Source organism: Patagioenas fasciata, chromosome 8 (assembly GCF_037038585.1).
Source record: "Patagioenas fasciata isolate bPatFas1 chromosome 8, bPatFas1.hap1, whole genome shotgun sequence".
Lineage (NCBI taxonomy): Eukaryota > Metazoa > Chordata > Aves > Columbiformes > Columbidae > Patagioenas > Patagioenas fasciata.
In genome coordinates this window covers 33,975,600-34,003,320 of record NC_092527.1, presented here as the reverse complement: position 1 = coordinate 34,003,320, position 27,721 = coordinate 33,975,600, and the positions used below count along the sequence as shown (strand labels likewise).

The following is a 27,721-nucleotide window of genomic DNA, read 5'->3' as shown; positions in this document are numbered from 1 at the left end:
AAAACCTTCCTTTGCCCACACCTGTTTAAAATTAGAGAACTACTAGTGCATGTGCTGGGATTTAAAGTGCCTGTAAACTCCGATAATAAAATTTTTGACTCAATCCTGGCCAGTTAATTAGCTCAAAATGATAATGAACTCTGACGTAAGAAGGTTCCACTTTGCTCTTAAGTAATTTTCATGTGAATTTGAAGATCTTGTGTGTTTATGTGTCAGTGACATGTTGCTGTCTTTGCTTTCTCAGATTAAGTACAAAGAAGGCTGGGAGAAGAGTAAGGGCCGGGGCTTTGAAATGAAACTTGATTCTCTGCCTTTACTTGCTGCCAAAGCTTCAAGGGATCTTGCCAGTGATGTATGTTATATTTAATTACCTAGGAGTTATTATTAATGTAAATTGCTAAAGCACAGGGAAATAAAGCTTAGCTCACTTCATGTGGATTTTGAAGTCCTGCATTTGGCTGTTCATCTTTCTGAATGGCTGATGAGCAGTTGGAAGCTTTCTTAGACTCTGCTATGAAATTTCACTCTGAAAATTAATTTTTTTAATGCATGTGTACAGAAGGAAGCAAAATCTGCAAAGTGACAATGGCTCAATGCTCCCGTAGTAAAATTTAGTGTTTTGAATTGTTTATAGCTTCAAAAATGTTGTTATCATAAACACATATGTATAAAATTTTTCCAAACAAACTCTTTCTGAACAACTTCTGTCATGATTCTTAACCTGTGGAGAGGCAGAAAAGGAATAAACTTTTCCTACAGCTATTTAGTGTTCAACAATAATGGTGGTTCAAAAATCCTTGCTTGTTTTTACATGATTGATTTTCTTATATTTTGATTTAAGAAGAAGATAATTTAGCTAATCTAAAGACTTTGTAAGCATATCCACCTCAGAGGAGTGGGCCTTAAAGAATGAGGTTAGAGACAACATAAATTAAACCAGCCTTGCCCCTTTGGGAATTTCTGGGAAAATCTGGGAAATCTGAAGTGGCAAAGTGAGAATCAGACTAAGCGCTGGTAAATTTTGACCATTCAAATTGCCAGTAAAAAACATATTGCTTATCTTTTGGGTAATTGAAAATGTTCTTTAACCTAAAGTGTTTTTTTCCCACAGATTAAATATAGAGAAGAATATGAAAAAACAAAAGGAAAAGCAATTGGAACCAAAGATTCAAGACTTTTGCACTCTCTGCAGGTGGCTAAGATGAGTAGTGAGGTAAATTATTTATTTCTCTTACTCAAAAGGTATTTTTCAAAATTATTAATCTTTTAGCAAGTATATGCGATCTACCACTGTTACTTCTTTCATTATAAGAAATTCTTTGAAGCATTTAACAAAAAGTGGTTTCCTTCCTCAGTCTGTTAGTCTGCAATGATTGTACAGTATTTTTGTTCTCATAGGGAATTTTGGGTTGATGATGACCTTATTTTGGGGCAGGAAAAGAGCATCCTGTTAAAACCCCAGTATAAACACTTCTACATAAAACTTTAAAACAGATAAAAGTATGTTTAAAAGTAAGATGTACTGTAATAGAGAAGATATCTCTAGAGTCTGCAAAATTCATCCTGCCATCTGTTTTGTGTATCCCTCGTAGGACCTGATTGCCACGTGTTTTTTGCCTAATCTGCGTAAGGACCCAAACAAGAGTGGAGGTTTAAGATAGCTTTGGCTCTGCAATACACTGATACAGACAATTAATTTTAATTCCTTCTATTTCTAGATTGCCTACAAAAAAGATTTTGAGGAGAGTAAGACCCATTTCCATCTGCCTATGGACATGGTAAACTTGAGACATGCGAAGAAGGCCCAGGCACTTGCTAGTGACCTGGATTATAGAAAAAGGCTCCACGAATACACAGTGGTTCCAGAAGATATGAAGACCAAATGGGCAAAGAAGGCTTATGGTCTCCAGAGTGATGTAAGATGATATACACCCAGCTTACGTGTTACAAGCAGTATAAATGTTTATAGACTTTTTCAGTTTGACATTATTACTCATTTCATCTAGACGCTGTTTGATTTGCACTATGACTTTTTAAAATGTCTTCAGAATGGGTTGAAACTAGAAAGGGTGCACATCTTCGCATGCAAATGTTGTACATGTGTGCCTCATGCCAATAAATATAATTTTCCTCTACAGCTTCGATATAGGGCAGATCTGATGTGGATGAAAGGAGCTGGCTGTATCACAGAAGGAAGTCTTAATATACAACAAGCCAAAAAGGCAGGAGATTTAGTCAGTGAGGTAAGCAAAGTGCTTACACTACTGTCTGTTGTGTATTCAGAGCTTTATGAACTCTTATTCCATTAAATTATGTGAAATAGGTAAGGAATTCCTAATACAGAAAATCTGAGAAATGGAAAAACTGATGGACATTGTTTAGGTATTATACAGTTTAGGAGATCCTGGGTTAGAGGTTAAAAATATGTTTTTCCATTATATGATTATTGATTTCTGTCAAGTTTGTGAAGCAGAAGTCTCCATAACTGTGCTTCCAACTCTTTTCATTCACCTACCTATTTTGCTGAGTAGCACTGAAAAGAATCAGAAATTCCTATGGTACATGCTACACAAAGTGCATAGAGTTTTAATGAACAGTGCTGAAAAATTAGATATTTGTTAGCCATGTTTGGAAGTTTCCTAGGCCTTCGGTAAAGTGTTTGCGCTGCTCTTTATTGCTTTTACTAAATTAATTGATGGTTTCGTGCTACCATTACCCCTATGGAACACTTCCTCAGCTGCTTAGCTATGACTGAGTTGTCTCACTAGTGCTAGGAAAACTACAGGACAGGTAGAAGAATAAATTAGGGGAAGTTTGACAAGAAAGATAAAATTCTACTTAGTGTTGGAGGAAGGAACAGAAGCCAGTTAGTTACTGGAGATCACACTCTCTGATACCTTGGGTCTCTGACATGCTCTCAGTACTCCTGCAAGGGGAAAATGTACATCTTAGAAACAAAACAAAAGCAGCTGCTCTCAGATCCAGTGTCTTGCTAGGGATAGACTGACATCTGCTGCTGTGGTCTGCAGTAGTAATAATCACTTCCACAAATATTTAATCCATAATGATCTGCCTTTTCATTCCAGTGCTGTGTTAAGGCCAAGAGATGGCTGACAGTCACTTAAACTGGAGACTGGTGGATATTATTTTAGAGATCTCTATTGCCATACAGAGCCTGGCATTTTGTCATTTCTTTGCAGAATGTCACTACATGGTGTTCCATGCAATGTGACAAAACATGCTGTTTTTAATCTGTCTCCCTCCCTTCTGGTTCCTAAAATAAAGCAGTGAGCACCTCTTTGAAGTGCTGTGTGCTTTTTCAACTTCTGTTTTGTGTTCCCTGAGCAGACCCACAGCATTAACTGATCTGTTCACCCATCAGTTCAAACAGAAGGATTTATCTCCTGAAATGCCAGGTGATAAAATTCATTTATACGTTTTCTAGATGGAATGCCCCACTTCACAGGTGAACTGTTAGAATATGAATTCCACTAAAGTATCTAAGAAGTGTCTGCCTGGTCTCCTGTGTCGTACTGTGGTCTTGAAATAGGGTGCTGGATTTCCTTGTACTGTCTCAAAGATAGAAAGAGATGCTTAGTTTGCTCTCCAAGGGAAGATGCAAAAGGCTCAGGCAATGACATTTGTTCAAAAGAGGCCAGATCCAAAGCCTGATTAAGTCAATGGAAGTTTCCCATTCACTTTGATGTGCTTCAGATGTAAAGTAGAAAGTAAGATGGACTAAAAGTAAGGGAAGTCTTGTTTACTAAACTAGAAATCTTAGTCTTTATGCAAATTTGTCTGATAAAACAGATTTTATATAAGTACTAGTACCAGAGGATGAATGGAGCACAATATTTCTTCCCACATCCAAGACCTGAGCCTTGCAGAGGGCTCTCCTAGTTCTTGCTCCCAGGAAGGCTTGACTGCAGTGTCTGTGCTGAGCTCTACTTTGAAAAGAACTGGGAGATGGTGGGGAATATTTTCAGTTAAAGTTGCTTTCAGGACACTGAAGTTGCTTGTTATAATTTAATTGATAAGTTAGAAATATCTTGATAATTTAAAAATATCACAATAACGCACATTCAGTGATTTGAACAACATGGGCATATGCTTGAGAAGTCTCATGTAGGAATATGAGATAGTAATACTGACTGTGTAGCTCATGAGCCCTCTTGGGCCCTGACTTAAGTCATACATAGTTTGTGAAGATACTCATCAGTTGATGTGCAGCCTGGCCTTTGTATGGTATGTAGCTATTAATGGTACATTGGACACCAAAGAGTGTTTCTGCCTGCCATGTCAGCAGCAATGCATTTGGCAAACTCTGGCACTAATCTCCTTGCCGCTGGAGTCCTCCCAGCACATGTGCTGAAATTGTCTTGGGATTCTGGCTGTATCAGTTATGCAGTTTTTGAAAGCACTACATTTTTGGAGAAGGTAAATATTGTAGTAACATTTGTGTAACCTGCTTTAATTTGAACTAGAAAAAGTACAGACAGAAGGCTGATGCTCTGAAGTTCACCAGTGTGGCTGACAGTTCTCAGATCAAACATGCCAAGAAAAGCCAGGAACTGCAAAGTGATGTGAGTCTTTGACTGAATTTGTCTCTTTGCAAATAGTTCAGTCATAATGTGGTCATTCCTGAGATTTGTGCAGTGGGAGGTGGTGGAAGAGGACCCAGTCATGAAATGTTTCGATATATGAAATTTATTGAGATTTATTTCTGAGAGTTTTTATTTGTTTATTTGATGAATTCTTCCATTGAATTCTCTGAACTAGAACAACAACAAAAAAGCAAACCACAATACAAATGGAAATAAGCAAGTGAGACTTCTCACAAATGATGTCAAAAGCCAGAAGGAGATGGGGATGCCCTACAAGACACTCCTGGCAGCAAACTTGTGGGTGATGCAGGCTGGATTCAAGCATGGCTGAAAAGCTGCATGAGAGGCTGCCTGAGTATTCCTGAGACATAACTGTCATCTACATGAAAACTGGTTATCCATGAGGTAGTAAAAGTGAGGAAGCAAGCTGGAGGGAAAAGACAGTATTCCCAGCTGATCCTCAGGCAGTGCTTCAAAGCAAGGTAGACATTAGCACAGAGAAATATATGTGTGTGTATATACACATATATGTATATATAATCTCCATCCATCCCAGGTTCTGTGTTCCTCTCCACTGAGGGCCCTATCAGACTACTTAAAGCTATATGAGCCTTGTTAGACCATACATTCTTCAGCTGTTCCTGTCAAGGTACTTTTAACAAAATGATAAGATAGGCATATTTTCCCATACTGGGTGCCTTCAGAATGCTCCCTGTTGTTGCTTGGGACTGGGCAACCCTGGCAGATGGTATTTCAGAACTCCTTGTCAGAACCTAGCTGGCAGCAGCTCACTTCTAAGTTTCCAAAAGAAGGGGAAGCTGTTGTTAAAATTACTGACCAATTAATTTTGGAACAGGAGTGACTTGCCAAGTTTTTTTAAATTACTTTCAATATGTTGTGACTTGAACTGAAGATACTATCATCTTCTCAGTTGTTATGTGAATGACTCATTGTTGCTTCTTCATTGGTCTTTTCCAGGCAGCTACCATGATTCCTTTTTTTGCTCCTCTGTGCCAATAAAATCCTGACACTTACTTAGATGAGTGCTGTCTGTCTCACAGATGACACCAGATTGAATCAGAGGAGAACGCTGGTCTCCTATGTACTGGACAATGCTGCCTTTCTGTATGTGTGTTAAAGTCAGAGTAGTAACTATGGATTTAGAGCTTTATAGTAGGGACTTCTTTTTTTCTTTCTTTTTCTGTGAGATGTAAGAAAAGCAACACTTTGTGAAATGGGACATCTTTCCATAGCTTTTTAAGAGCTCCTCCAACAGCTTTATGGGCTTCTCACAGAATCACAGAATGGTTAGGATTGGAACAGAGCAGTTCATTTCTCTGTTGATGTTGCCCCAGGATATCAAGTGGAGATGTTTGCTACTTGGATCATTAAAAGTCCTTGATATTTTCATTTAAAGTTGGAATGTTAGTCCTCACTGGTGTATTATGTCAGCACTTACATTTAGGTCACAAATTTTCTCTGCAGATTCAATTGCTTAGCTTTTTTCATTTCATGCCTACAATTCACTGTTTCTGTGTCCTATTAGAGACTTACATTCCACCTAAAAAGTAGCTGCAGTTTAATATCAGATGAAATATATTCCTGCATACATTTCATAGTGAATATGAATGAATGTCTGCTCTATAGCCAGCTAAGTAGCTAACTTTAGGAAAGAGAATTAAAGTATCCTGATATGTATGTTGTTTCACTGCTTCCCTGAAATTTAACCATGAATAAATTGGTTGACCTGACTCTGTGGGCCAGCGTTTAAATCAAATCTGGCAAGAAAAGTCGTGATGCTAAAGACCACCTCACCAAATAAATTAACCCTAACAAATCCTTGAATATTTGGGGTGTTTTAATCAGTATTCCTTCGACATTTAACATGTACTACTGCTGGTTAACCATGCTTTGCTTTCTGTGGGCAGGTCATGTACAGGTCAGGAAAAGAGCAGTTTCTTCACCAGTACACCATCAGCAAAGATGAACCTGTCTTCCTGCTGGCCAAAGCAAATGCTGCCAGTATGAGTGAGGTACTGTGTGAAACAGAGGTTGGGTTCCCTCACTCTTGTGGAGAGTTACAGCTCCTGTTGAAATGTTTGTTCTGTAGGTAAATGTTATGTTGCTTCTCTGAGAAGGTCCAAATGTCTTAGATCTAAAAATTTACATCTAAATTTAATGACTTGCTCTCAATTAAATACTAGTCATATCTGCTGTTCTGAAGGCTAGTCACTTTTGGAGTTTGAAGCTGTGTATATGCCACGTGATTCTGGATGAGTGGCATATTGACCTTTTCATTGGAACCAGAGAGATAATGGGTTTACAGTATCCACAGTTACAGTACGTAAGTGAAGACACCAAGATCTGATGATCCTTAGACATATGGTTGGTGGGCGGGCAGTGTTCACCAATCTGATGTTACTTGAGAGCTTTCACTGTGACTATAAAATATATTGATTGTAACCAAGAGACTGTGTTATTGTCATCTTTTTAGAAACTGTACAAGAGTAGCTGGGAGAAGCAGAAGGAGAAAGGATTTGTGCTTCGTCTGGATGCTTTGTCATTCTTGACAGCTAAGGCAAAGAGGGATCTGGCAAGTGATGTGAGTATGGATTTAATCAGCTTTCTTTATTCTTAGGATAGCCCAGGTTGCTACCAGTGTTGGGGATGTGTCATATATGTCTCAGTGCCCTCAGCCAGCCTCACTCGATGTGTGCTAAGCAGCAAAGGAGAAGTCTTCTGGATGACTGGTATTCCATAATTAGTCAGAAGGTTTGCTCTGAGCAATTCAGAGTTTTTCCCCACATGCTGACTATGTTTTCCTGTTGTCATTTTGACTCAAAGACAAGTGTTGGAACTCGAAGTAGAAATCTCCTCTGAAAAATCGTAATTTCATACCTGAAAGAACCTTCTGACTTCAGTGTCGAAAAGATTTCTTATAGCTTTTTGTGAACATGTTATTATTGAGAAAGGGTCTATTCTTCAAAAACACTTACTAATTTCTAAAGCATTCCAGTTCTCTTTTGGAAAGGAACCTCTTTACTTGCTTGTATGAAGGACCAAACGTGTCACAGCACTGACAGGCCGTTGCTTTGCTACCAGCAGATCTGTCAGTTTGGCAGCTTAGATGATTTACTCATGGTCTATCTTTTTCTTCATAGATTAAATATAAGGAAAGTTATGAGAAGATGAAGGGTAAGCTGATTGGAGTAAAGGCTGTGCAGGAAGATTCGCAGATGGCTCATTCCCTTCAAATGTCAAAGTTGCAGAGTGATCTGGAGTACAGGAAGGGATTTGAGGACACAAAGAATCAGTTCCATATCCCCATGGATATGGTTAACCTTGTCCATGCCAAAAAGGCTCAGAATTTGGCAACAGATAGAGGATACAAGACAGTTCTCCATCACTACACAGCTCTGCCTACTGACAGGAAAGTGGCGTGGGCCAAGTGGGCCTATGGATTGCAAAGTGACGTAAGTCCAGAGTTTAATGTATTTCAATACCCTTTAATCCAACCCCTCAGACACTTAGGGCTGAGTTTCTTCAGGTGTTGATGCTTTTAATGCCATGACATATGCGCCTAATTTTTCAACTATTAAGCAGTTAATATTAAAACAATAAATATTAACCACTTATTTGCTCAAGAGACGTATTTAGGGTGTGCAGTGTTTTTGAGGAATGTTATAATCCTGTTTATGAGTATGGCTTCTTCAAAGCCTACTTCAAATGCTAATAAAACACTAGGATTACTATATCATGTACATTTATTAAATATATACCTAATGTGCAGGGAGGTTACATAATTTATGGTAATAAAATTGCTAACAAAATTTGATATAGATACCACATGCTCAGCTGTAACCATCAGATGAACCGATACTGTAAATGGTTACTGTAAGTCAGACCTTCCATTCTGAGGTTTTAAGTCAGAACTTTTCAAGAAGACTAAGATAGATACATGTACAGGTCTTGTTGAGCTATAGGTGCTAAAACCCTTCTGGCTTCTTTGGGAACCCCAGCTGTAGTGCTTGTATAAGCTTCTGGAATTGAGTAGACTATCGGTAGGAGAGATTTTGTGAGGAAAGTGCTCAGTACTGTACTCTTCTTCCTTAAAGACACATGGAAAAAACAAAACAAAATGCTTTCTCTCCATTATAATAACAGGATAGGGGTTGGGAAATGCTAAGTATCATTTTCTTATTGTTGCAAATCATTAATGACCTTTTAAAAAGTGCACTATGTACAATAAAACTGAAGTTTTGCTACATTAGAGTAAAAATTATGAACCACAGTAAGGTGTAGACCAATTTTAAAAATTGCCATGCCAGGCATATTGCACAAGTGCTAGAGAGTCCTAATATTTCTACTTCATTCTGTAATTTTTTTGCTTTCCTTGCAACTGTGCAATAGTGAATAAAACAAAAGCAGACACTAATTTGACTTGGTTGTTGTTCGTGAGATGTCTGAATCCTTTAATGGCATTTTAAGTATATGAACACCAACAATGGCACTTTTTTTCTTTGTCAGAACCGATACAGAGCAGATTTGAACTGGATGAAAGGAGTTGGATGGATAGCCACTGGGTCATTAAATGTGGAGCAGGCTAAGAAGGCAGGAGAACTCATTAGTGAGGTGAGATTTCATGACAGCATGTAACAGAATTTGCTGCATAATGTGTGCAAAATGTCTGTATAAAATTAAAATAATTTCCACTCAAAGGGGAAAGAAAAAGGCATGCTACATGAAAGCCCTCAAAACCGGGGATAGGACTAGTAATTAGAGAGAAACCAGATACCAAACACACACCAGTAGGAGTCCATATAGCCTTTGCAAAAACAAAGTAAGTGACAAATGATATTATGAATAATAATGGCAATCAAACAGTGCTCAATTGCTGCCCACTAGCCTACCTTTTTAATGAAGCAAAACAGGAGAGATGATGAAAAGATGCAGTCGTTGGACCCAAAACCTTCTTTTGTCATAGATACAGGTTCCTTCTTGCTCCTTTTTCATATAGAGTCACCTTAGCTATAGAAATTCATGAAGATACCTCTGTTTGTAGCGATCTATAGGCCCCCAAGTAGTTTTCATCTTTATTTCTCTCTAAAACCAATATCACTTGCAGGTAAAGGTGAGCTCTAGAATCCTTTGTGCCAGTTCCGTGAGGCTGTGGTGGAAATGGTTAAAAGTTCCATAGTATTCTGTTTCTATTATTTCAGAAGGAGTCTTACTGGCCAAATCTGCTGCAGCTAGAGACTGAAGCCTGTGATTTTTTTGGATAACCACTGGTGATGCAGGAATAGTCTGTTAATTCACTCAATGAGAATAACAGCATTAACCACTGGTGTAGTGTCTCAGAAAAATAGTCATCCTTTCACATCTGCCTGATTGCTAATACTATTTTTTCACATGTAATCATCTACAATGAAGAAAGATTTTCTTTTTTTAGGCACCATAACTAGATCCTCAGCTAGTGTAAAGTAAGACAACTTCATAAAAGCTGGTACAGCAATGCTGGCTGGAGTAGAAACTGAGAATCTGTATGGGTATACCATTTTGACAACTGCCAAGTAGAAATTTGCCTTGCTAGGTTGCTCATCTCAACTGTTTTGTGAGTACTAAGTAAATTTAGGTGGCTATGAGCCTCTTCCCTTCTTGCATATACACAGTCTCTAGCCCTTGTAATATTGTTAAAAAGCAATTGCCAGAATATAATTTCTAGGAATTTTATGTAGAGATGTTCTGATTGAGACTGATTTTTCTCTTCAGCTGATCAGGACAAAGCATAAACCAGTTTTGTCCCTAGTTAATCTTAGTGAGTTTGCTCATTTTTAAGGGATATCTTTCTGCAACCAAAACATTTCTCATAAGCTTGTAATACCCTGAAAGAGTCGCTGTGTTTTACGCTGGTGTTTTGAGTCCCCAAAGAATCAGGATGTTGCCTCAAATAAACTCCTGTGTATCACAGCTCAATTTAAAGGAGAATGACATGCCTTTTAGACTCGAACGCTGAGATAGAAACAATTTCCAGAAGAGCCATGAACATGCTTATTGACTTGAGAGTTGATCACAGGCACCGGGAAAATTTAGTGTGCACTATCTGGAGAAGAGATAAGAGTATTGATGGGTATAGGACAACTCATGCAGCAGGAGAAGCTTTTAGTGACCTGGCCATCTGGAAAAAATATCATTTTGCCATCAAACAGCCTTCATTTTAATTGTGTGTCTGTAACAAGAACTCTCAGAAGCTACTATGGGTCCTTTCAAGCAAGCAGAATTAATATAATTATCTAGAAAATATACCATAACAATTAGGCACAGTATTAATGACTGCACAGATTTGCTATAGGTGTTACGAGGAAACCTAAACCCTGAAACAATAACTTAAATGGTTGCCATTATTAACACACTGGAATTTTATATAATTTCTTGCTTAAAGAAGTATAAATAAAAATATACTCTTGCATACTGTACTTGAAGTAATCTGAAAGAAAAGACTTTTTAAATCCTGAGTTCTGGAGTATTTATGTGGGCAGAATCTGATTTTGAAATGTTTCCCTTATGTTTAGGGAGAAATACTTTAATATTAATCAGCAAAAGGTTATTGTTAAATTGAAACAAATATTAATCTGAAAGTACCTAGGACATAAAGATGAGGAAAGAGGAATAATAATTATGTTCACAAATTCACTCTAATCTCCAGCAACCTATGATTTTTCTCTTTCAAATAGCATGAAAGAGCAGCACAAAATTCACAGCTTTGATCTTTTTCTGCTCAACAGAAGAAGTACCGTCAGCATCCATATGCTTTGAAGTTTACCAGTATTAAAGACACTCCTGAGATGATCCAGGCTAGAATTAGTTATAACCAGGCTGTGGATGTAAGTTATAATGTATATACATTATGATTATAAGAGTGGTATCCTCTTTGAACGACCTGATTGAAGCACTGGCTTTCTCTCTCTTTCTTGCTCTGAGATTATCCTTGGGAACCATGAAACTTTGTGTTCTGGTGTGGTGCATCTCACAAAGAACATGTTTCTAACTTGGAATGAGAAGTCATAGGGATCCCACTGAAGTGAACGGGAGTTTCATGCAAAAAGAGCCTTCTGCCTGATTTTTTTTTCCAGAAGTAAAATTTAGGAGTAAGACTGACCTTTGACCTCTAGAGACATTTGGCCTTTTGAGGTTCATTGAGGAAGAGCACATTTGGGGTTCTTTCTCCTTTTCAAAAGGATCTTTCAAATTTCACTTTCTGCATATTCTTTGGAAACAAAATATAAGGCAGCGTGACAAGGAAGAAAAAATAACTTATTTCAAGCTGTCATCCTGCTGAGAGAGAAATCCAGGAGGGGAAACCTTAAAGGGAAGAATTGAGGCTGTTTGGTGTTTAAACATGTTTATTTTTAATAGAAGAGCGATTTAAAAATATTGTAGACTTAACTGGGATAATACAGAAGTGAATAATAAGCAAAAGTCACTCAAAAAAGACAAGTTTCAAACATGAGAGGGTGTTTTATGGTGAAAATAGATATTTTTAAAGTGAAGAAGAAGATGAAAGACACTGTGTAAAACACATGCTATTGTAATACTTATAGTGTCTATGTCTTTGGTTTAATTAATAAGATCCAAAAGGCTGACATCTCAGGCAGGATAAATATAAGTCATTTTGTTCTGCTGAGCCACAGTCAAAGTCAGTCTGCTGCTCTACTTCTTCACTCATGGAGCTCTCATTAATTTTTCTTTTATGGAGCTGCAGTACAAGTGGACCTACTTGCTAAAGAAAGTGGCTGCAGGGTGAAATGGAGAGGTTCGTTCACATCTGGAGGGTCTCAAACCCTCACACAGAAATATAAACCTGGGAAAGGCAAGTAAGAAGGCCAAGACGTGGGTCACATCTAAGGCCAAGAAAAACTGTGACAATCCATACTCATCAGAAAATGATGGTGTAAGAAGAAACTAGAATAAACTAGGAAAGAAAGAGAATGTGGAAGAGGTGAACTCTGCATGGCCATTGTAGGGGAAGTTCCAGTTAACTGTGTAGGACTCCTTTTATGTGTCTGCAGACACCCAAATGTCAGCTAGTCCTGGGCCAACCCTATGTTCTTCCTCCAAGAACTGAGATGAGTAACCCACGTAGACACCTGTTTAAAATGGGATCAGTCACCTTCTGAGGTTTTTTTAATCTCTTGCCATTGACTGTTGAGCACCCCTTTGCAACTAGCTCTGGAAATAAATTTGGAGTAATTGCACAGATAATTGTCATCATATTTGTCTGCTAAAAATGAACAACTTTAGAAAGATGTGTTTGGGAACTTCAGCTCCCCAGATTTCTGTGGAATTTCAAAGTGCTGTTGGGCCACTCAAGGCTGCACATCCTTAATAAATGCTGTTTATTCTCCCTTTCCCTATTCGCATATGTTGGAAGTCTTATCAAATCAATATTCAAATATCTGAATTTTTGTGTACGTTGACTTACACATTCAAAACTTCAAGGAGTTCCTCTTGAGTGTACTCTAATTGATAGGTGCATCAGACTCCCAAAGCTTTTTTAATACTTTTTGACTGATGCAATTGCTTGTCTTTATTAATGCTTCTGTCACTTTTCTGTAGTCTTTGCTTTCCATAAAACGTGTTTGTTAATGCTTTTGTCTGAGCTAGTGATTGAATGTGTAGTGAGTACTTGCTTCTGAAATTTGTCTCTTTTGGCAGAGGTTGTACAGGGAGCACGGTGAGAGTGTAAAGCACCAGTATACACCAACAACAGATCTTCCTGAAATCCTTCAGGCCAAATTAAATGCTATGAATATCAGCGAGGTATGAATCTGACCTTTAATATTTTAAAGGAAAGTTAAAATGTTGGTTGTTCTTTGCTGTTTGTCCTACACGGGGAATCATAGTAAATTTCTCTCCTTTCCAAAGTATATAAACATTCTATGGTCTAAATATTTCTGAAGTAATATGAGAAAACAAACTTCTTATTAAGCTTCTCCTAACTTAGAAAGATTAAGAATGAACAAACAAACACATTTTTATAATGGACATTTGTAATGTGATTTTTCCTGTAGCGTGATGATAGTTTCATTTATGTTAGCCCTTTATCTTAGAATAGAATGCAACTGTGGTAACATTGCTAGGATAGCAAAAAGGCTGCAGTGTCAACCCTCTGAACAGCAACTTTGCTTCATTCCTCTTCCGTATTTCCTAGATTCGCTATAAGGAGTCCTGGGGAAAGATGAAAGATGGTGGCTATCAACTGAAACTAGATGCCATTCCCTTCCAGGCTGCAAAGGCTTCGGGTGAAATCATAAGTGATGTATGTCAACTTATTGCTGACATTATCCAGTAGGATATGTCAGTCACTCCAGACTGTTTCTGCTCTGCTGAGTGACTCTTGATGGAAACAGCATGTCCAGCTAACTCTACCTCTGGGAAACATCTGACCTCTATCTACTTAGTTGTACTTTTGGAGGTGCAGACACAATAATGTGTTATTGGTAACTAAGCAAAGGAAGGTTTGTGAAAACAAACAACCATTAGCAAAGCTGACCAACTTCCCTGCTGTAGTGACTGGGTGATCACAGAGACTGTTCAGGGGCTGTCACCCACTGTTAGCTGCCTAAGTTTTGGAAGAGGGAGCTTATTTAGGAAGCTCTACCCTTCAGGGTTTGTCTTGGGTGTCCTTTACAGGCTGTAAAGATATACAGATTAATTTCAAATGTAGGAGACTAGTCGTTCTGACTTTGCTAGAGAGCTGAGGTAAAGAAGCTCCTTAGAGGTTGATTCTGAGTGCCTGCACCAAGTTCTTGTCTTCCACCATCTGTGTAACAGTGGGTAACTAACCAAAGCTATTTGTAAGTGTTCATTGATGCTTTTTTTCCCTCTATTTTCCTCTAAATAGGATAAAATTATAAAACATTTGCACAGGTGAGGTCTTCCTAGCATCCACTAAATGTCCATTCAGATTTATTAGCATACTGAGCATAGCCAGAATTTATTGTCCGTAGTTCTCTTTCAGTAACATGAAACTCCTTTTATTGAAGTTTTAACAATCTGACCAATACTTCACTTCTATTCACATTTCTATTGTTATTCCTTTTTAGCACAAGTATAAGGAGGCATTTCAGAAAATGAAAGGACAGATGGTTGGCTCGTGTGGCCTGGATGGTGATATTCATATTGCTCATTCAGTCCATGCAGCTTCGCTACAGAGCGATGTAAGTACAAGCAAGAAGATGGTTTGCTAACAGTGAGTAGTTTCTTATGAAAGGTGCACTTAGCTGTGAACTAGCCTACTGTTTAGAATTCAGGGCTTTCTCTCCCACTTTCCAGATGTTTCGATATAATCATGATCTAACTGGTCAACCATTTTTTTACAATATTTACAGTAACAATTATTTGGCAATAAAAGAAGACTGTGCATTCTTGCACAATCCCCTGCTGCAGCCACTGTTGCCTAGCATAGAACATCTTAGTCTGTAAAAGTATCACTCAAAGGCAGGTCAAATTGAGAATTAGTAGTGGTCTTTGTACAGAACTAAATTAAATTTGATAGAGGTACAAAGTTGTTCAGCGATTATTTTCAATTTACTGTATTCCTGAAAGACTAAAGGATGAATGAGTTTATGGATGTTTTTGTTGTGGAATGGTTCCCGCTTGGTCTTGGGAATCACGCCATTTGTTCATTGTTTGTAAGCTATTGTAGCTATTCAGCATATTTTGAACACTGTGGCTTGATCCAGAATGCAGTCAAATATTTCTCTGAATTTAAGCACAGAAGTAATCTAAGAACTATTTATCTTCTTACCAAAACTCTCCCTAGTGAGCCTGGTTGTGGATATAGCTGGGAGAGTGTTCATGGGTTTCAGTGAGTGCTGGGCTTTTACTGGGTTTCTTCCTTGTGTGATGGTGGGCTTGGACATACAGGTAACAGTAAGGGTCTGAAGAATTCATCCATCAGGTTACTCTAAGCCAGTTTGATGATCATCAGTAACTCTGGATGTTCATTACCTGGATGAACAACCGGAACATCTCAAATCTGCATGATCTGATAGGAAAATATTATACAAAAAACAATCTGAAGATTTCCATGGCTTTCTTTTCCCAGACAGAGACAAACGGTGAAAACAAAAAAAAAGTCCAACACTGAAAATAACATTTAAAACTATGAAGGGAAACTGGCCAAATTAATCAAGACTAACAAATATTTTGAGTGAGGATTTGTACTAATTCTAATATAAATGCAGCTTTTTGCATTTTCTCCTCAGGACATAGCTTCTCCTTTTTGCCGTGCTTTCTAGAAATGCAATGAATTAAGAATTCATTAATCAGTTTGATGATTTTATAGATTCAACATATCCAGTTTTAACCAAAATAAAAATTATAAATAGTATCTCAGCTTAATTGGATGTAATGTAGATGGCTACTATTTTGATGAAGAATAGACTGACACATCTTATAAGTATTGATCATTCACAGTATAGTTAAACAAGTTAGGGAACTTACTTTTAAAAAGAAGAATTTATACTGGAAACTGGAAGAAATATGGAGAATGTCTCTTCTGATCAAAACCTGAATTCTTATTACCATGTTGTGATATCTGTGTGATCTGTTTTTAATTTGATAGGTGAAATACAAGCAAGGTTTTGAGGAAACAAAGACTCACTTCCACCTGCCACTGGATATGATAAACCTGGTACATGCCAGGAGAGCCCAGTCTTTGGTCAGTGAACAAGAATACAGACAGCTGCTCCACCAGTACACTTCTTTGACTGATGATGTGAGATTGCGCTGTGCCAAGAACGCGTACAAACTACAGAGTGAGGTAACTGCAAAACGTCCCAGCAATGTTTCTCTGTTGGGTCTGATGCAAGATCGTTCTGTCCCAAATCATGACAGCTGACCATATGTATTTGAGCAGCAGCTGAGGGATAAACAATGTCTCTTCCCCCCTTGATTATATTCAGGAATGAGACATTTATCTTATTGGGCAGTTGTACAACATGTGTGAGCACCCTACACCAAAAGATAACTAGTCTTTGATGATTGGGCAGAGAAGTGTTTGCAAACGAGGATGATGGCACTGTTAGTGAAATACTCCTTTTAAGATCTTGCTAATCATCCAGACTGTTTATCAACTGGTATTTGAGTTGTTTTGCACCTGGGTGAAATTCATGTCTACTTCCACAAGAAGTTTGTTAAAAATCTGATTTATAAGAGACTTTTAAACTCTGGCCCATGACATAAACACTGAAATTCTAGGAATTATGAGTTTAGCTGCCTACGTTAAACTTGAGTAAAAGTAACTGGATAATGCCTTACGAATTGAAGATTAGGACGTGTCTGTAGGCAGAGCCTTAAGCAAAGGAGTTTTAAGAGATTACATTGCTTCCAGAAACTGCTGGAGGGGCTGTACCTTAAAAACATGTCTGGCCCCAACCTCTTTCAACCAGAAGTCTTAAAGGTGGCAAACTGTGTTGAAGCAAGTGTGAAAATCAGCTGCCAGTTAAAAAGTTACAGACTTATATTTTAAAATATTTACAGACACTTTTCTAAGCTATATATATTTTATATATGTTTCCAAATTAATATCTATCTGTGATTTTTGTATTATATGTGAAGAAAAGTCGTGTATCTAGGAAATGTTTTTACAAGGTTGCAAATGGAAGTTAGGAGTCCAAGTATCATTTGGTGTCCATGAGACTTAGTGCTCCCTGGAATCTTGCATCTGTACTGTAGATTGGTCAGGGCTGTTTGTACATGAACACACACATAAACATAATGATGTGAGGTACTGTATATGAGGTCTCTGTGGTAGATACTAATTTTAATAGATTTATTTGAATACCGTTATTGTGTATTTTTGGATGAGTACATATAGGGTGTCTCAAATGCAGACTTGTAATCACTTCTGCTTGGTTTTCCTTAGAATTTATACCGGTCTGACATGAACTTTATGCGAGGGGTTGGATGTATTACTCCAGGGGCCCTAGAGATTGAAGGAAGGAAGAAAGCTTCTGAACTCATCAGTGAGGTAACAAAAGAGGGGTTTGATTTCTCCACTACAAACAAGAGTTTACCAGATGTCTTTCCATTAAACTGGGCTGACAAAGTGACTCACTGGTTAATGCTGGGCTTCCTCCCCTTGTGTTTGATCATTCCATTCAGATCCTAACTTCAAATGGATGAACCTGATGGAGCTGAAGGTTTTGCAGACTTTGCTAGCTGTTTTTGGCAATCATTTCTCCTGTGTTTCAGACCCAGGAGGTTGTATTTTATGTTATTTATTTTAGGTTCTAAATGATTGTTTTCAACTAAAAATAAGGCTATGCCTATCTCGTATAAGTACCTTGTAGTGTTTCTCCAAAATTAAATTGATCTGCAGAGTGCCCAATACATTACACTGTTCTCAGCTCTGCTCCTGCTTCACAGTCTTTGTCTGTTTTTTTGCTTGCCACTTTTGTGTGGTATTGTTTTTCCCCCTCTCTAACTGGATTTTTATTTCCTCTGTCATGTTCACTTCTTACAGTCGCTCCTAGTTTCAAATCTATTGCCCATAATCACACAGATAGTTTCAAATCTATTGCTCATATTGACATAGATGTGAAATTAAGAAAAAAAGAGTACTCTTCCTCATTGTGCTCTCGTGAATGAAAACCTGCTTGCAGTGATCTTGCAGTTATTTTGTTCACAGTTCTGATGCAGGACCGCAGGCCAGGTGGAATCTCATTTTTCTCACAAAAAAATACAGCAGGCTTTTGCAGCACCTTCTGTCTGGATTGGGTTGCCTTTGCTGTAATTCCACTAGCCAGGGTTAATGACACCGAAGATGGAATGAATTCAGCATGGCAGTACTTTTTTTTTTTTTCCCCACCTAATTCCTATTTTAATTTCCCCCATGAGTCTTGATTAAACTAAATTCAGAGTAGCAAAAAGTAAATTAGTCGAATGGTCAATAGACACATACCCTTTGCAAAGTAGAGTTTTAAGCACAAGCAGCACTACTAGACCACTGGTATTGGAAAAAGTCCCTTGTCTGACAAGACAATTTAATGATTCTGTTCATTTTTCTTTGTGTGTGAACTCAGAGTAAATATCGTCAGCAGCCACATTCCTTCAAGTACACATCGGTGACAGACTCTCCTGGCCTCCTTCATGCAAAATTCAGCAATATGATTGCTAATGAGGTAGGCTCTCCTAACGGGAATCAGAAAATACGCTTTTCAAAATGCGGCAAGCTCGGGATGGAGAAGTGGAAAAGAGACAACCCTGTTCTGAAGGCAAAATGCATCAAAGAGAAAGCAAGCATCACTGATACGTGGTTTTTCACAGTTAGATCACATTTTAGTATTTCCAAACATTTAATATAATTTTCAATTCGATTGCTTTTAAATGCTTAAATAATACCCATACAAAAGAGTCCAGTTATCAGCTTTTTATGTGAAACAGAGCCTCAAAAAGATCGAGTCTGTGAGGTGTTCTTGAGGGAGCTCATTTGCATAGTATGGTCCACTTTAGAGGGCTCCAAAACAAAGAATCACTTTTCTGATTTTAAAAAAATAAGACAAAACCCATAGAAAATTATCAAAATCATCTTTAATAACAGGAGGAAATATCTAAGCTAGAAAATATGGCTGGTCTAACCAGAAACACCTGCCCTTTTATTTAACACACATTCATGATGCCCTTAATGTTCTTAGGTCTACTCTTAGCCTGCTGGGAACATAACAACGCAAGACTAAGAATGTAGTGAGTTGGCATCATGATTTATGTATAAAAATTAATGTAAAAGTTTTTTATGCCCACAAAGAAACCTCATGCAATTGCAATTGCAATGATATATTCTTAGCTGTTTTTTTGTGCTGGCTGACTATAGTTGTCATAAGCATGAACAGCTTAAGTACTGCCGTTACATTATTGAAACAATAGAGAAGGTTAATTGCAATTGTCTTGTTGATCTCTTTCCCAGCGTCTATATAAAGCTGCGGGAGAGGACATTCAGCATCACTATACACCAACGCTGGGTCTGCCCGAGTTTACACGGGCAAGAATAAATGCAGCCAACCTCAGTGATGTAAGATTTTTTTCTCTATTTCTTATACTTATTTGGGATGAAGGATGAATTGTGCAGTGGCAAGGAAGATGGATAAGTAGAGGATTCTTAAGATTTATTTATGCTTTCCTTGATTTGATTACAATGATATTTATCTCCATTAACATATATACGGTTGTGAGTGAATTAGATCTACATAAAAAACGAGGCATGTTCTGTCTGAGTTAGTAGGCTTTCCCAAAGATAATTTTAAAAAATCCTTTGATTATGAAGAATGAGACTGTAACGCAGAATAACAAATGAAAGAGGGTTCCTTTGTTTGTTCCTTTGTGCATTTAAAAGTAAACCAGCAATCTACATGTGCCTTTCCTACTTTAGGCAAAATACAGAGAATCTTGGCATAATCTACGTGCTCAAGGCTACAAGCTGACAATGGAAGCACTCCCGTTCCAGACTGCCAGGGCCTCCAGAGAAATTGCCAGTGATGTGAGTTGAATGATTCAACCTTCCTTCTTGCCTAATTTCTGTTAACTTCATGTAATACAATGTCTAAAGCAGGTTTTACTGAATTAAAGCAACTCCATAACCATGTGAGACAAGTGTGAGACAGAATATATTACTTATGAATGAGGTTCTTTGTGTGAATTAAAAAAAAAAAAAGAAGAGGAAGAATCACTGCTAATCGGGAACCAAGCTCTGTTAAACATCTTCCAGTGGGAAATAGCTGGTGAATTTCAGTATTTGCAGACAGGCAAATCAGAGGATTCTCTTCCTTTCCAGACTTTCAGCTCCTCATATTAGAAAGTGCCCACTAATTCTGTCCACCTTGCTTTGAGCTGATTTTTGGAAGTGCTTAGTGCCCTGAATTGAAAAGAAGTCAGAAGAAGCTGAATGTTCTTTGTATCTCTGAAAATCAGGACCTGCCTGTCTGGCTAGGGAGTGAAAATCAGTGGATCCTCCTGTACATATGTGTCCCCTTAATTTCTGAAACAGAGGAAACAAATCTTCTTATATTTAAAATTATCCTTTTGTTTGGATTGTTGTTTACAAAACACTCAGACATGGTGGTATCCATTTCTCAGAAAGCCCACGTTCATCCCTTTCTCACAAGAAATTAAATAAATTCTAGGAAAAACTGACAATTAAGCTAAATTTAGTAAAAAAGTATTTATTGTGCCAACATTTAGTTGCATATTTTATCTCTAATGTGATAAAATATGAATATATTTCATGTGTATTTGTTTTATGAAGTGACTATCTCTAGCTGTAATTTATAATATATACTTAACCATATTTTGCAGAGTGCTTTTGGTTATAGCTTCAGATCTGCTCTAAAGGGTACAAGTCCATAATAGAATTACATCCACTTACAACAGATCTGAATTTGGCCCTTCATCTTGGAAGCACTTTATAAACATTAGCTACTGTAATTTAATCCCCACAAGTCTCTTGTGTGGTAGATAAGTGTTATTATCCCATTTCAACTACATTATGATCTCTTCAGGGCCCAGGCCTTCCCTTTAAAGTTCCAAGCACCTTGTTGATGCTGTATAAATAATCATTATCATCATCATCATCACTATTTCAGAGAGAGGATAAATGCAAGATCATAGGGAGAGTCATAGTCCCAGCTAAAATGAGAATGAGGGGTTGCTGGTGCTTATTCTTGTGCTCAGACCACCATCTTAGGCTTATCAATATAGTTATTGATCCAGGAAAACTGAATTTACTCTTTAAAATAGCTGGGTGGCATTTGCAAATCTGAAGGCTACAGAGTGCATGATGTTTGTCTCTTGTATAGATTTTTTTTTTCTTGTGTCTTTTGTTTGTTTCTCTTATGTTCTAATTCCTAGTGATAGGAATAAAATTTTGTGAGAGATAATACAAGTACATGATCTGAGGTTAAACATGATCAATGCTTTGGAAATTTTCAGAGAAAATATTGAGATGCACTTAACTTTAACGTTGCAACTACTGTGGTATTTAAATTTGAGAGCAATGAGAGATTCAATTATTTTCTAGTCCTGCATACCTTGGCTGTTTTTACAGAAGACATAGGTGCTCCAGTGACTTTTCCTAAGTTAGTTAGCTAGAATAGCCAGTCTAAATTTTGCACTTTTTCACTTTTATCCTTTTATTATTTTATAGTACCAATATAAACACAACTTTGTGATGGAGAGAGGAAGGCACATTGGGGCCAGAAGTGTTTTGGATGACACCAGGTTGCTGCATTGTGTGCATGCTGCCAAATTGCAGAGTGAACAGGCATATAAGAAGGGATCGCAAGAAGTGTGGTCTCAGTACCATCTGCCAATGGACATGGTGAATCTTGTCCATGCCAGGAAAGCCCAGGCCTTAGCAAGTGATCAAGATTACAGAAAGATACTCCATGAATTTACAGCACTCCCAGAAGACTTGAAGATGAAGTGGGCCAAAAGAGCCCACATGTTACAGAGTGAGGTAAGGACTTGCCTTCTGTTAGCAGCAAATTGAATTTAGCAATAACAAAGCTTTGAGTGATTGGCACAAATTGTATATTGACATTGGGCAGTGTTTTTCGAAAGTGCATTTATAAGGTTAGGTAGCAGCGAGATATCTGATTGCTTCTCACATATGGAATATATGTGAATTGGAGGTTCTCGTGTTGTATCTGACAGAAAATCACTGTGATCCATGTTATTTATTCTAGAGCTGAGGGATATTCACAATCGTCTTTATGTGCTTTCAAATCGACATAGTTGTTGAGCACATGCATAGAAGCTGCATGGGTGTAGGCAGCTGTATTTTGATAGTTTATGGTGAAGTGTCATTACCTGCTCTGTAGCAGGAAGCCCCGTTTGGATGTTTTTTGTTTTGTGAAAGAAGAGACTGAATCATTCAGCAGGGAAGTGAAAAAGTTTGTTCAGGAAGTTATACTACCTCTTTATAGGTCTTCAGAGAGCTGATTATCTACTGAGCTCAGGAGTTTATTGCGAGACGTAGCAATGGGACGTTTGTTGGATTCAGTCAGATCTGATGAGCAGAGATTAACACATATTCCAGCTATGAAAGTCAGTGGCAATCATAGCACTAGAGAGCTTGTATCTTCCTTTTTTACTCAATGTACTTGCTACCTGGTATCCCAGGTGTACTCTTTATTGCCAGAACGTTCTGGGGATATTCTTGGGATGGTATAGGAGCTGTTGCTAGATGCAGTTCTTTGCCTTTCCTACTCCCATTCCTGCCTTCTTCTGTAAGGGCTAACCTGTAAGGGCATACAGGTAGGTAGATCCAGGAAGGCAGGATTTTTTACTATTTACTGATGTGAGGTGGTGGCTCACATGATGGGAGAGTGACATTTCCAGGAACTTAGTCCTTAGACCCTAACAGCATGCACTTTGGAGCTTACCTACAAAGGGACAGGGTAGGAGATGAGTGAGAACCTCAACACTCGGCTTTTTACCTTTAGACCCCGCAGGTTAAGAATCCTGAGAAACTATGAAAGTGGTTTTATTGCTACCCTCACTATCTAGTAGCTTGTGCTACCTGGCTGTTATGCCCTTTTGCATATAGGGGAAAAAAAAAAGGCCCTGAAAAAATGAATGATTGGATTAAAGTCACAGAGCCACTGTCACTCTGAAGGAGAAGTCAGAATTGTTGGGATTTGGGCTATTTACTGGCTTTCACTTTTTATTGGGTCTGCCTTGTTTTCTTTACTGGATTAGGAGGCAGAGCAAGCCTTTAATGTGAATAAAGAAGGAGTAATGTGTCCTCCTAGAAATGGGGTTAATGAAGAAGCGTGCACCAGATAAAATAATTAGTATTCCTGACTTGAACTCACCTCAGAAAATTATTTCAAAAGGGGTTCTTTTACACCCAGTACAAACAGGTTATTACTTACTGCTCTGAGTCATACTAATTCACTCGTGGGGCCTTCTCTTGTAACTTGCATATGATACATTATTTAATTCCTAGTGGAATGAACAAATGCAAACAGTTTGGCTTTACGATGTGATATGTGCATGGCAAATGAAAAACCTCAAAATGTTAATATGAATCAGGGACTCTTTTTAAAAAACCTTAATAGCTGTGGATATAAAACTGATAGCTAAAGATTTTCATTTTTAACAGCATCGCTATAAATCAGACCTGAACTTCATGAAAGGAGTTGGCTGGATGGCTCTGAGATCTCCGCAGATAGAAAGTGTGAAAAAGGCTGGAGAGCTCATCAGCGAGGTAACTGATAAATCTTTCATGGAGTAGCACGTCTGCAGGAATTGTTTACCATCAAGGCTCCTCGTTACATGACACTTACGAATGTAGCTTATCATTTCCTTTTGATGTGGGAGCCTGTTTATACAAGGTGTAAGTTACCAAGAAGCAGTATGGGAGATGCAAGTCCACTGTGTGACACCTGCTGAATATTTTCCATTCCAAATGAAACACAAGAGCATAAACAAAACATGTAGCAATAAATAAATGCAGTAAACTCCATTATGAAATTCTAAGCAGGTGGTTATGGAAGTGATATAGAAAGATACAACATTGACAACCACACTGAAGGGGCATTTCCTTGCTCAATATCATGCATTAATGGAGAAAAATTATGAGCTGTCAAAAGTGTAGTTTTTGAAAGCTTTTTGCATGTGAATTTTCAGTGGGAAGTCCTTCTTGCACACACAGAAACCCAGAAGTTTGGTGCCTGGGCACTGCAGCAATGATGCAGCAGCATCCCTGTTCCCTAGCTGAAAAAGCAATGGAGACTTAAGCAGAATAGTATGTTTTTAATACCGCGGAGGGTGTTTTTTATGTTTTACTGTAGTTATCACACTCTTCAAATTGTGATATATCATTAACAGAAACATCCTGTGGGGTTTTTATCATTCATTTTTGTTCTATCTCTCCCCATCTCAGATAAAATACCGTCAGAAGCCAGAAAGTTTGAAGTTCACTGCCGTGGTTGACTCTCCAGATTTGATTCATGCTAAAAACAGCTACCTCCGGTGCAGTGACGTAGGTTTCGTTTTACTATAAGTAACATTAACTTTCGTTGTACTATAATGCATAAAAGAACTGATCTCAACATTGCTTCCAGTATCAGTACCATAATTTTCAACTCCACAGAGACTGTACAAGGCTGGAGACTCCGAAGCCAGACACAGGTACACCTTGCCTCCTGATCATCCGGATTTTATCCGAGCACGCCAGAATGCATTTCTCATCAGTGATGTAAGTAAGCCTTTTACTTTGGGGAGTTGACTTGGTAACTGTCATCAAGGAAAACAAACTTGCTTGGGAATTAAAAACTTTCATGTAGCTGTAGAAGCCAGGCTCTCGGGCCAGACAAAATCTGTAAAATTCAGAGGCTGTGGACAGCCAACATGTTGCTAGGTTTGTGCTGGAGGGATCAAAAAAAGTCTGTTGTTTACTTTTTTTTTTTGAGATTTGGTTCTACTTTCTAGGGCAGGAAGCTATTAAGGATTTCAATCCTTCAGTATAGGTACAGTTAATTACAAGTTTAAGTATTTTTACTTGTATTTGGGTGAGGAGAAGGGGGAATCCTCTTTCCTTGACTATATAATCTACCTTCATAAAGGTGCAACACTGTGTTGAACTGATCTCTTAGGTACAGTTCATCAACCTGGATGCAACTGAATCAGCAAGTGGAATTAGTTTAAAGGGATTTTGTTTCCCCATTATCCCAGACAGAGGCACTGAGTCTATTCCTAATGATGTACTCTTCCCTGATTAAATAGCTGTTGTCCTTAACTGTAGGGTCAGAGTGACCTTAGTTTGTAAGAAGCTTTGAGTTGCTTGTTTGGTGATAGGTGAAACAACCAACTAAGATTTATATTCTTTGAAGTGACACAGGAAAAGGTAAAAAGGCAAAGGAGTGATTGCACACAAATGAAAAATCAGACCTAGACCTGTTAGCAGGATGTACAGTAGTGCTTGCATTGCTTCTACCCCAGCTGTCTTGCAGGGTTTCTGACATCTCAGTTTACCTTCTAATTAAACATCACTTAGCACTAGGTTCGCCAGTAAAACAGAAGACAATCTTTTGAAATATGAAATTGATTTCGTGCTTGTTTTCATATGGTTACAAACCCCAGAAGGGGTGAATCAAAGTCTTACAGAAAGCAAAGGAATAAAATTGGAAAGAGATAGATAGCCAAAAGTGTCAGCTAAGATACCATAGCTGTGTAGCAGGACCTGCAGACTGGTAACTGTTTTAAGAAAGCTACTAATGGAAGAAGAACCAAATCTAGAGTGATTTTTGTTCAGGATGTAAATGTATTTCACATCCTCAAAGTCACATTAAGTATGTTAGAACCGGCTGTTATTCCATATGAGTTAATGAAGCCACATGTGGCTGGGGATAGAGACAGGGATCATTTGAAAGGCTTGAAATAACTGGTAGTGAAATTATGATGCCACGAAACCCAAGACACTGCAAATGGATGCATCAAAAGAGAGAATAAGGGCAATATCAATGCAATATTGATGTGACTGATGCATCACAGTTTCTAATAGAAATTAAATCACATCAAAACCAACCACATTCAAGTACAAAAGGAAACCCTGGTGACACTTTTCAGATGAGGCATTTTATCATTATGGTGAATAGAAAAGAAGTTGAAGTGCTATGGAACTGGATCAAAACCTTGGAGATGGTACTGATGACTCTTGATACAAATAAGCCCAGTAGGATAAAACATTTATTATTGCAGTTATGAAACTGCATTTAAGAAACTGCAGGGGGAAATGACTGTTTTGTTCTTTTCTTTTCAACACAGAAATTGTATAAAACATCTTGGGAACAGACAAGGGCATCTGGCTATGATTTTAGGATTGACGCCATCCCATTCCAGACAGCAAAGGCTTCAAGAGAGATCGCTAGTGATGTAAGAATTGTTTCAAACACTTCCCAACCCTCTTCCCATGCCACCCCACCCTATAAAAATGGGTGAATTCTTATGTAAGTGAACCTTGTTCTGTTTTGGAAAATTGGTGACCCAGTGCAAAGATTTACAACTAAAGCCTTCCATTAATAATGATGTCCAATACCCTGCTGCTCTGCTTTACTACAAGGAGTTGTTCTTGGAAGGCGGCAGATTACGATGTAGTTTAGTTAAACAAAATAGGTACTAAGCTATGAATAGCTACATCATAGTCTAGAATAAAGTGAGTCACCTTTGAACACAGAAAACCATGGTTGGCAAGAAAGCTGAAGATGGAGGAGCTTCATTGCTTGAGCTGTGTATTGGGTGGGCCCAAGAGTGCAACAATAAGAGGAACTCTGTTTTAAAGAAATTAATATTTTGGGCTCCCTAAGTCTTTCCACTCCTTTGAAAATTAGCACACAGGGCATTCTCCTAAAGTGTTCTTGTTACATTAGGAGATATATAGGGTGTTTCAAAAAGATGGATGCAATTTGACCAGGATTTGCTTTGAAATTGGGTCCATCTTTTGAAACACCCTGTCGTTTGATATCAAACGAACCCTTGGTCTTTGTACACTACAGGAAGCATTATTGATAGCTGGCAGAGAATAAGTAAGTTATATCATAACAGAATTTGAAGGCAACCTGAATGTGAAAATGAGATTTTCTTCCGCACTTCCTACAGTACAAATACAGAGAAGCCTTCCTGAGAGACAGAGGCCAGCAGATTGGATGCCTCAGTGCAGATGATGATCCCAAAATCAGGCATGTCCTCAGAGTGGGGAAACTCCAGAGTGACAATGAATACAGGAGTGGATATACCCAAAACAGGGCACAGTTCCGGACTCACCTCAACCAGCCGGGATTCCTCCATGCTAAGAGAAGCCAGCAGCTTGCAAGCAATGTTAACTACAGGCAGCCTTTGCACCAGTACACTTGGGATCCTGAGCAGCTCAATGTGAAACATGCAAAGCAGGCCTACAAGCTGCAGAGTGATGTAAGTATAGCTGAGCAACACTGTCCTTCCAGGTGCTAGGAGCTCTCTTTGGCAATGTTCTTTGCAGACCTTCTGTATCAACAAAATCACTTTCCTGAAAGAACCACAGTGTCTTTGCTGAAAAAGAACAATTTTTTTATTATCAA

The 27,721-nt window shown here is 38.2% G+C and overlaps 1 protein-coding gene across 5 annotated transcripts in view; it reads left to right on the top strand.

The window, feature by feature from the left end:
- Window positions 1–27,721, top strand: part of NRAP (nebulin related anchoring protein) — a 57,248-nt gene that overhangs the window by 28,094 nt on the left and 1,433 nt on the right. For all 5 annotated transcript variants that reach the window (XM_065842881.2, XM_071812161.1, XM_065842883.2 and 2 more), the window contains 24 exons: window positions 245–352; window positions 1,112–1,213; window positions 1,719–1,916; window positions 2,139–2,243; window positions 4,485–4,583; window positions 6,533–6,637; window positions 7,099–7,206; window positions 7,766–8,077; window positions 9,132–9,236; window positions 11,387–11,485; window positions 13,317–13,421; window positions 13,813–13,920; window positions 14,708–14,821; window positions 16,231–16,428; window positions 17,533–17,637; window positions 18,692–18,790; window positions 19,573–19,677; window positions 20,035–20,142; window positions 21,805–22,116; window positions 23,767–23,871; window positions 24,550–24,648; window positions 24,760–24,864; window positions 26,433–26,540; window positions 27,264–27,575. In XM_065842881.2, the coding sequence (XP_065698953.1) occupies window positions 245–352; window positions 1,112–1,213; window positions 1,719–1,916; window positions 2,139–2,243; window positions 4,485–4,583; window positions 6,533–6,637; window positions 7,099–7,206; window positions 7,766–8,077; window positions 9,132–9,236; window positions 11,387–11,485; window positions 13,317–13,421; window positions 13,813–13,920; window positions 14,708–14,821; window positions 16,231–16,428; window positions 17,533–17,637; window positions 18,692–18,790; window positions 19,573–19,677; window positions 20,035–20,142; window positions 21,805–22,116; window positions 23,767–23,871; window positions 24,550–24,648; window positions 24,760–24,864; window positions 26,433–26,540; window positions 27,264–27,575 (3,324 nt within the window). The remainder of the gene's footprint in view (window positions 1–244; window positions 353–1,111; window positions 1,214–1,718; window positions 1,917–2,138; window positions 2,244–4,484; window positions 4,584–6,532; window positions 6,638–7,098; window positions 7,207–7,765; window positions 8,078–9,131; window positions 9,237–11,386; window positions 11,486–13,316; window positions 13,422–13,812; window positions 13,921–14,707; window positions 14,822–16,230; window positions 16,429–17,532; window positions 17,638–18,691; window positions 18,791–19,572; window positions 19,678–20,034; window positions 20,143–21,804; window positions 22,117–23,766; window positions 23,872–24,549; window positions 24,649–24,759; window positions 24,865–26,432; window positions 26,541–27,263; window positions 27,576–27,721) is intronic.